Raw genomic sequence first — 10555 nt, 5'->3', positions numbered from 1 at the left:
CGGGGTTCTGGTTGTCGGTTCCAGCTTCGTTTGTTGAAATCCAGGCACGGAAACCACCTTCATCAGCTACGTAGTTTACCTGACGGCTGGTGCCCCAAGGGTCAGTGTAGCCATATGAGCCCTGGACTCTACCATTGCCATCTCCACTCTCTTGACGGCTCTGTCTGGTGCCGTACTCATCGACGGTGTCGTAGCCAGTGTCGTAAGGGGTAGGGATGTTGATATCCTGAAATAAGAGTTAACGTAATCTAGAATTTCTGAAAAGTTATACATAAATTTGATATTTAATGTTATACTTCTCTTTTATAAATCTAAAGGTTTGACTACGTTATACATTATTTGATAACTTGCACTAAACTTCAATTAACTAAAAATATTTAAGATAACACTAATCTTAGTATATGCTTTAATTTAATTAGGTAAATGTAAAAAAAAAAAAAAAATTAGACTTACGTAAGCAGGAGCAGCGGCAGGAAGGTATCCGGCGAAAGTGCCGGCGACAAGACACAGCAAAATCATGGCCTAAGATGGTCAAGTATAAATAAAAGTTATTGGGGTATTTCATTGCTCTAATTCTAATACAAAACGTTAGCATTTATTTTCTCCAAAAAATAAGTAACAAAGACATTTATCCTTTTTCCCAGCTGATCTTTCATATATCAAATCGAAAGGCATCAAACATTTGATTGGTTAAATTACAGTTTTTGGCAGTATGATTGGTTCTGGGTAGCCAATCACTATTAATGCAGATTCCTGGTAAAATATTTGTGCTACAGTAAGACACTAGACCTGGTTAGTTGAATTTAGAAAAAAAAAGTCATTGTTTTTCGTTATAGTGTATTGATGGTCATTAGTGAAATTTAAAAAAAGAAATCGTTCTAGAGAAATTATTTGACATTATGTTTTATAAATTCTACACGCTAACATTGTGAAGCAAACTTTTGAAGTTTCTGTTAAGAGTCTGTTAAACTATACCTTGGAAAACATGTTAGATTTCTTGTAAAATCCCACTTCTTGAGATTACGTGCGCTTAGAAATACTGACTGAAGTTAATGATTGCAATTTCCAGGCTCATGCTTATATAGAGAAGTCAATGTGGGTCATTACGTTGTTTAACGACTCCACCCCTCTGGATATATATATCTTTTTTTAAGCTAGCGTAATTCGATAATCAGAGAAGTATATTGTATATGATGAAACTATTAATCCATATAACTAACCTACTCCGTTTGTTTCATTTTTAGACCCCGTTATGTTCGGAACCCATTAGGAAATAAACACGTGTGGAAAATACAGAAGAATTAGTCGAAACTTGAAAGCAAATTAGAATAGAAAAACGTGTTATTTTGGTTCAGGTAAATAGGCGAGGTTAATATTACAAGCAAAAGAAAATTGTCAGTTGTTTAAAAAGCAGCTTCAACCAAATGAATTAGGACAGTTTTATATTTACGGAAAGCAAAGAAAATGATTTGAAAGTTAAGGTCAGAAACAATCTTTTCGCTTTAGAAAATCTGAGATGTTATTGATTTTATCAACAAAACGTTCCCTTTTACCAGCTACTTGTTTAATATTTAGCCAAAGCTTAAATGTAATTCAAGGATTGTTTTATGAATGTATTTTTGCAACCGAATACCCTAGAGACTGCGTGTTTTACCATATCAGTTTAATTATTTGTTTGTTTGTAATTAAGCACAAAGCTACACAATGGGCTATCTGTGCTCTGCCCACCACGGGTATCGAAAGCCGGATTCTAGCGTTGTAAGTCCGCAGACATACCGCTGTGCCACTAGGGGGCTATCATATCAGTAAAACCCTACTTTTGCTCAATTTGATACAAGGCAATATATAAATCCTCATGATTAGTAATTTTATGATTACTAATTGAAATTCTTAGAAAAATTTTATTAAGCCTATTAGTTTTTCAATTATAAAATACTTATTCTACGAGCTTCTGTGTTAACGCAATATCCTATACTAATGAATTGAAAATTTAACTTCGGATCACAAAGATAGCAGAGATATATTTGATGAAGTAACTTGATTTAAGTTTTATTAACAAACATCGACATAAAGTTAACAATTTAAATTATGCGGCATAGCTATAATCTCTATTACGATCTTTGCAAGCCTTAACTTTTCTTACCATTACTTCCTTGGCTGTTGGGCCCCGTAATCACACAAGTCGAAAAGAAATAACATCAATATTGCAAATAAATCCATTAATTATTGTTAGTGTTTCTTTGCATTTACACAGACAAATAAGTACAGTGTATTTTCACTAATATTTTACCAGTTTTTAACATGCGTCGTAATAGGCTAAAATATAAAATTACGATAGTGAGTTGTATATAAACAATGCGATAATTTGAATGTTAATTTGGTAAATTTTATTTTAAAGAGATGATTTTATAATTGAATTTTCGAGTCTTTAACTGATCAGATTACGTGTTGTACAGAAAAAAACAAAATATAATAACGTGTCATATAATTCAGTATTAAACTTTTAAGTGAAAAAGTCAATAAAATTTTAAATAATGTTTGAGTCTCAGTAAGACTTTATTATTACCTGTGAACGGGTTTTCAGAGCCGGCAAAGCATGATTATAATTAATTTTACTTGTCATAAAACATTATCATTAGGCCTACTGTATGGCGAACATAGCGTGGTTTAAATACTATTATTACGCACTTTTCAAATTCTTGATAATCCCTAAGTGACTAGATAAAGAATGAAGTGTTAAAAATACAATAAGCCTAATACTAATGTCTTATGTCAAGTATAATTAACGATTTATTATGGTCAATCTAGATCACCAACAATATTTATATTCAAAAATGTTTTAGAGAATAATGATATTAAAGTCATAAAACATTGTCTAATGAATATTTAAAATATTAAATAGTATGAAATGTTTTCATCTGTTAAAACAAACAAACAAGAAGACAATTACTGTATGTGAAAAAAGTAGAGACTGAATTAAAATCGGTTTCTTGTTAATTTAAGTTGTTTTAGCTTGAGAAAAAGGAAGTTTTATATTATTAGCAGAAATAATTGTAATAAAAAAATAAATATAGTTTACTTGTTTTTCTCTATAGTAATGCCTAAAAAAAAGACAACTCTTTCATATAAAACATCATGTTATACTTTTGTATTTTGAATAACACGATTTAAAAAAAAATACCCGGTTAAAACTTTCTCCATCAAGAACTGATTTACAAAAAAAAAAAACTTTATAGTTACTAACAGATAAAACTAGATGAAATTCTGCAGGGTCTCTGAAAGTGTTCTGTTTCAAGAGTAAATAAAACCAAAATTAAGAGTAATAAATATTTTTATTTATTTCTTTTGAAGTACATATGTCATGTTGTGTTGTAGCTTACATAGTGCATAATTCTTCTCGTAATTCATGGCATGCGCACGTTTTACTGATGTCACAACAATAGAAATGGCAATGTTAAGCGTCCCTTATGTGACGTCAGTTTAGTGTCTACTGACTGACTGACTGATAGACAACACACTACTGTATAGTGGCGCGAGTGGTTAAAACAGGTGACCCTCTCCAGGCGACCTTCGACCACTTTCGGGGAAATTAGGTCAGCTTGGACTTTTATATTAGTTTCAATTATTACCTATTTCATTATAGGAGAAAGTTATAGAAACAGTAGATTCTTTCATTTCATTACCAAAGGTTCTTAACGCAAAGTATCTTAAAACCTTAAATAAAAGAATAAGACGAACTCTGGTTATAAATAAATATTAATGTGAAATCAAGTTAATTTAGATGAAATTTAGTTTCGATTCACATAAATGTTTATATATATATTACCAGGCATTTAAATTGGAAAATATATTTGGTGTAGAAAAGTTTCACGGAATGGTAAACGTGTATATATAATAAATGTCAGTTTAGACACACCAGACATATTTCAAAAATAGAATAGAATATAAATATATGTATATATATATATGTAGCAGTGAAGAATGGTTATAATTCGTAATATGTGTTTCTGAAGGTTTTTACGTTATCTTGTATAATGTAAAAAACCTTCAGAAACACATTGCGAATTATCCTGTATAGTTTTTTTTGTGTTGCAGAAGTTGACCAACCCTGTAATAAAACAAATCAAAATTAACTTTATATCATTTTTATATGAAAATTGACGCTTTATAAATACTACATAACGTATCCATGAAACGTCCGTGATAGTAACATTGAGTGTTCCATGAAATGTTTCATACGAATTGTTATTACTATATCAGCCATGAAAAGTTCTTTTGGAAAGGACAACAAATATAGAAAAATAATACTTAAGACGAACTTTGCCAGACTTAAGCATGTGAAGACATCGATGACACATTGATGTTTTAATTATGTTGTAACTTTTAACAGATATTTATTTCCCTTTATTACTGTACAAATTTCTGAAGGTGCCAAAGATTAGTTTATTTTTGTTTGGAAACATTACTTTTCAACTAATAACTTAAGAATTAAACTGGCTTAGTATCTAGCTTTGGGCTTATGATTTTATAAGGTCCGTAAAATTATAAATTTTCTTTATCTCTGGACGTCTTGAAACATGAAAAAATAATGCATACCTCAAAAATAGACAACACTTAACTAGCGTGCAAATTTTACAGAGAAAAGTAAGAGTTAATCGACACTCTTCAACATGCTCTACGATGAATCTGTCGTAAGTTACAGCCTGATCTATTTAAAATTGCTCTTGTTTCTTCCACAGAAACTTCAGCTAGTTATAGTTTTTCGCTCTATATTTATTTAGTCTCGTGAATTTTGCAAGTTAATCTTTCACGGCCAAATGTTTTCTGCTTACAAATTCTATAGGCATTATTTGCAAGAATAACATAAAATAAAACTGTACTGTTGATTGTAAAAAGTGTTTTTCATCTCAAATCTTGAGTATTTCAAAAACATTTTGGCAGCAGCTTAACACACGCTCGATCGGCATATTAGATCATTTTATTTAGATCCGTATTAGTACAACAAATGTAAAAAGGACAAAGCACCTTGAAAAACATCCACCCAAATATTCAATCAGCGAAGATGAAGGTGGTTTCCGTGCCTGGATTTCAACAAACGAAGCTGGAACCGACAACCAGAACCCCGCTGATGTTGAAATCAACTCTCAGGCTGCCGCTCCTGCTCCTGCTCCTGCTGCTATCCGTCCCGTTGTGAAAAAGGTGGCTGCTCCTCTTCCACTTGTACCCAAGGTTGCCGTAGCTGCTCCCGTTGTTAAGGCACCACTTCCTCTGCCTTATCCCAGCAAATACCTCCAGGGCTGGGAGTAAACCCTTACAAAACTGGTTACTTTTCTAAACCACCGGTTTCCGTTCAGAAGAACATTTGTTAAACGTGCTAGCTTTGAATGTGCTCTTGGTGTATTTTGTTTGCCATTCACATTGTAAACGCTAAATTGTTTTTGTTTTCCAAATCGCAATGCTTGTCCTACGGCTACATATCGCAGATATTAAAGCAAAAATTCAGTGTTTGTATATTTATATATATTTAGTTGTATGTTTTGGTAGCAGTAATTTATTTCAATAAAAACGTCGAATGACTTTATTGCTAATAAACGTATCGCCTCAATCAGTTATGTTTAATAGTCGATAGGTAAAGACGAAAACTCTCCAATACTTGTGCCGAAATATCTTTATTCATAAATTTTACTTTTACCAAGATCAGAATAAAACTGTTCGCCAAAATGTAATTAGATTTATTTCCTATCCAACTTTTCTCTGAAAAATTGTCTTATTGTGGTTCAGTAGAAAGTCTGAGGGGATATAATGCTGAAAACCGAGTTTTGATACCCGCGGTGGTTAAAACACGGGTAGCACATTGTATAGCTTTGTGCTTGAGAATCATCAAATAGAAGCAAACTTAAAAAAAACAAACTTTATTTTCATTGGTTTTAATGTCATTTTCAAGCTACGTAGTTTACCAGACGGCTGGTGCCCCAAGGGTCAGTGTAGCCATATGAGCCCTGGACTCTACCGTTACCATCTCCACTTTCTTGACGGCTCTGTCTGGTGCCGTACTCATCGACGGTGTCGTAGCCAGTGTCGTAAGGGGTAGGGATGTTGATATCCTGAAATAAGAGTTAACGTAATTTTGCATTTCTGAAAAATATTACGTTGTTATTTGATAACTTATAGTAAACTTCAGTTAACTAAATGCCTATGAAATATTATGAAAGTTAACTTTTTTTGCTTTAATTTGTGAATTTTCAATATTTTAAAAAAGCTTACATAAGCAGGAGCAACGGCAGGAAGGTATCCGGCAAAAGTTCCGGCGACAAGACACAGCAAGATCACGGCCTAAGATGATCAAACATAAATAACCTTTATTGATACTTTTTAAAGAGTTAAATTCAATAGAAAACTTAAAACTGTTCTGTCTTAACAATAACAGTAAGTGAAAAAGAAAGTATCAATGTGTTGAATGAAAGCTTTTCTCTTGAACATAAAACGTATGCAGTGTTTTGATAATTTACATTTTCGGTCACAATTGGCTAGAAAACGCTATACTAAATTATTTGTACGAAACCTTATCTTATGTACTTCATTAAGTGAAGTCTAACAGATTGCTTTCGTTTTAATGATTGCCATACTTTAGTACGTAGTAAAATATATTTTGTCATTCTTTCCAAAATCCTTAACATTTGACAATATATTGCTAATTCTGCTTATACATATTGGTTAAAATTTCAGTTTAAAATGCACTGTACCTTAGACAACATGTCAGACTTTGTTGAAAAATTACCACTCCCTGAGATGAAATACGTTTAAGAATATAGAATTAAATCTGTTAACCTGTAATTCGAAGATCAACGCTTATATAGTGAAAACAATATGGGTCAGCACGTATCTTAACAACCCCTCCTTTGTTTGACAAGTTTATAATAAGAGAAAGTATATTATATTATACATGATGAAAGAATTACATCACATGAACAACCTAACTTGTTTCTTTCGTTTCTAGACCATGCTACGAGTAGAAGACATAGAAATATAAACAGACAGAGAAAAAATATTAAGCAGGAAAAGTATATTATAATAGCAAAGCGTTGTTCTCTTTTCTCTGGGCTAACAAAGTCGGTGAAGCTAAGATTATTAGCGTTATAAACTGTGTGGTTGGAGCTTGTCAGTTGAAGTATTTTAAGTCGTTAAATTTGATCAGTGGTTGGAGCTTGTCGGTTGAAGTATTTTAAGTCGTTGTGGTTGGAGCTTGTCAGTTGAAGTATTTTAAGTCGTTAAATTTGATCATGATCAAATTTAACGAACTAAAATACTTCCATCGACAATCTCCAGCCACTGATCAAATTTATGTATCTTTTATATTTAATGGACGATGAACATAAAGAGAAAGTTAATTTTTAAAAGAACAACAACGAAAAACATATAATACTTGTGTTGCTCAAAATTAAATTTATACATTATTTTACTTGCTAACTATTATACCTTTCATTAACATATTTTTATGTGCAACTGTGTGTGTGTGTGTGTATTTATATATAATATATTAAGATTAATTTTTACGAGAATGCTATTAGGAGTGTGTGGCTAACGATCTTAATAAGAAAGCCATTCTGAAACTGAAAATCTCTTGGAAATCATACTAGCTTAACATTCATAAGTTGCAGCAGTATTAATGGTCAAAGTGCAACTGTTAAAGGGGTGAACCTGCGATTAATGAGAAATGAGAAAAATACAAGTTATCGTTATATTTATATTTCTGGAATTCCGTTGTAATTCTTATCCGACTGAAGATAGGTATTTGATCACCGCCCTTATGACTCTTCTATGGCTCAAAAGTGCGGATGGCATTTTTTTCTTAACTGTACTCCAATTCGGACATGCATATTCGTAGTTTGGCACGCTAACAATTGGCCACGCACGCGTCCATCTCCAGTGAAAGAAAAAAAAAGAAAAATTAGTGAAGTAAATTAGCTAAAGAGTGTAATAACTTTCCACCAACAACCACATTTGTTACACTCTGAGATAATAAGTCTAATGTAATGTATCTTTATTTCTATTTTACTTACCCAAAACAGGAGTACAGTTTGAGTTAAAACGTTATCTAACGTGCATTCTTTTTTTTGTCTACTTTATGAGTAACATAATATTTTTAAAAGACAAGAAGCTTTCAAATCACTTCTAAAATAATCCCTTTCTAGCAGGTAAAATCATAAGGGCACCATCAAAAGAAAATCTAAAGCTTAGTTAAAAATACATGTGTCTGTTGTTTAAGTTCAAAATTATATAATAGTCTATGTACGCTGTCCTAACACGATATCGAATACCGATTTCCAGCATTACAAATGGCAAGCTTACTACTGAGCCATCGGAGGAGGTGTTCTTTCATCACCAAGTACTTCTAATGTAAAAAATTCCCAAACCAAGAAGAAAAGAATTAGCCGCTGTTAAAGTAAATCTATTATTAAAGGCTAGGTCCTTTGTTGAATAATTTAGTTTATAACAACATGATATTTTTGCCCTAAAAAGACGTTGGTCGTAAAGAGATTGTAATTGGCTAAAATCAATTTGGATTATTATTGGTTTCTATAACATTATTTTAAGCACACATCAACTAGTAAAAGTGTGAATATGTTAGACATGACAAATGCTACACTATAGAATAATTAAAAAATAGTAAAAGTGTAAACATGTTAGACATGACAAATGTTACACTATAGAATATTTAAAAATAGTAAAAGTGTAAACATGTTAGACATGACAAATGTTACACTATAGAATATTTAAAAATAGTAAAAGTGTAGACATGTTAGACATGACAAATGTTACACTATAGAATAATTAAAAATAGTAAAAGTGTAAACATGCTAGACATGACAAATGTTACACTATAAAATATTTAAAAATTGCCCAAGATATTATAGAAGGAACATATAATTTTCCGTGCATAGGTTTTTTTTTCGTGTTTACTTGCTACTCAGCTGTGAAAAAAATATCAAAAATTAGCTTTCTTTGGAGGCTTCTTTTACATGAAGAGGCTACTTTTGAAATTGTTAGGTAATCATATTTAGAACCAAAAAGTGATAAGGAGAATCAAAATATGTCACGCAATGTCTTTTATGTTACAGCATCTTATTTACTTATACATTGCATCAAACAAGATTCGATTAAATTCTTAGGTTTCATAAATGTAATATTAATTTTTTCTTATACATAAAACATAAAAATAAACTTTATAAAAAAAACGTAGCAAATGTTAAATGTAGTGATTATTTAAGAGTAAAAATATGCGTAGACTTTAATTATCTTAAAAAAGTAATGCTGCTCTTTGTCAAAACTAATGTAGATATTTTAAAACTTCAGTTCTAAGTTAGTTAACGTCTTTTTTAACCAATAAATCCCTTGTTTAAGTGAGTTTCCAGCGACAGACCAACAATGCAACTGAAGACATAAAGAGCAGTACTATTCTTGAAGATTCTACATTTTACCGGAAAGATTTGATGAGAAATTATTAAATAATAACTTCACGCATGCTATTTAGTTTCTTTATTAAGTTCAAGGTCTGCATAATATATGATAGCAAAACAACTAAAAGATATTATAAGTAACTGCTATACAGTGTAATACATCCTAAATAAGCCATAACTCAAAGATATCTTTCAACACCGTAAACAAACATAGTGGTATCAGTAGTTAGATACTTTCATTAATTTTGATATAAATCGTTTTTAACATTTCTTATTTTTATTTTCATATTGCAGTATTCTGGGTCATAAACACATTTATTATTTACTTAAATTTTACTTTATCATTGCATTATTCTGGATCATTGCTTAAAAGAAGTCTCACTAATTAATTCTGCTCCCTAACGTTATACTTAAACATGATGTTCATCCTTCATGAAACAAACAATCACACACACAAATCAAGCAAATTTGAAAACAAACAGAAACTCCATCGTTTTCGAATAATTGGCTATTAGGTTTGATGTTTCTCTGTAGTCTTGTGTCTTCTTGTATCTTTGTCTGTGCCAGTTTATTTATAAAGGGGGGTATTATCTATGTTATTCCATATTTTGTCTGTTTTAATCTGTTTGTGGGGTTTTTCTCAAAAATAATCTTATACATTTTAATGAAACGTAGGGCGGAAAGGATTAGCAAAAAATGACATATCCGAATTTTCGGAAGATAAATAATCTGGCTTTTAAATAAAACTAATTACATGACATCTTCAGTCGTAAAATAATAAGATTTTAGTTGGATAAGTTATATATAAGACATAGAGTCGAATTCAAAAGATTACGTCAGAAATGTTATGGGACATTCCGATACTTAGTGACTGTTCTCCAAATTTGTATAACAGAAGTATGCTATAATGGCTGGAGACGGCTTGAATGGGTAATGAAGCAAAACTTTAATATAAGTTTAACATAACAGCAAGTGTACAACGTTTCGACAAGGTTTTGTCATCATCAGGTTTGTCATGCTTCATTACCCATTCAAGCCGTCTCCAGCCATTATTAGTCTCAAAGTGGGTTCCTCGTCATCAAAAGGGAAAGTTATTA

The 10555-nt window shown here is 31.4% G+C and overlaps 1 protein-coding gene across 1 annotated transcript in view; it reads right to left on the bottom strand.

Moving 5' to 3' along the window:
* Positions 1 to 4: 4 nt before the first annotated feature.
* Positions 5 to 10555, bottom strand: part of LOC106463626 — a gene marked incomplete at its 3' end in the record, with an annotated part of 17147 nt that continues 6596 nt past the window's right edge. Inside the window, exons 4-8 of the mRNA XM_022391562.1 lie at positions 6744 to 6784; positions 6265 to 6333; positions 5958 to 6104; positions 454 to 522; positions 5 to 226 (exon numbers count right to left, since the gene is read on the bottom strand). Coding sequence (XP_022247270.1) covers positions 5 to 226; positions 454 to 522; positions 5958 to 6104; positions 6265 to 6333; positions 6744 to 6784 — 548 coding nt within the window. The remainder of the gene's footprint in view (positions 227 to 453; positions 523 to 5957; positions 6105 to 6264; positions 6334 to 6743; positions 6785 to 10555) is intronic.

Source organism: Limulus polyphemus, unplaced genomic scaffold, assembly GCF_000517525.1.
Source record: "Limulus polyphemus unplaced genomic scaffold, Limulus_polyphemus-2.1.2 Scaffold54, whole genome shotgun sequence".
In the NCBI taxonomy this organism is placed as follows: Eukaryota; Metazoa; Arthropoda; class Merostomata; order Xiphosura; family Limulidae; genus Limulus; species Limulus polyphemus.
The sequence above is the reverse complement of the archived record's forward strand: the minus strand, read 5'-3'. Positions and strand labels throughout refer to the sequence as shown.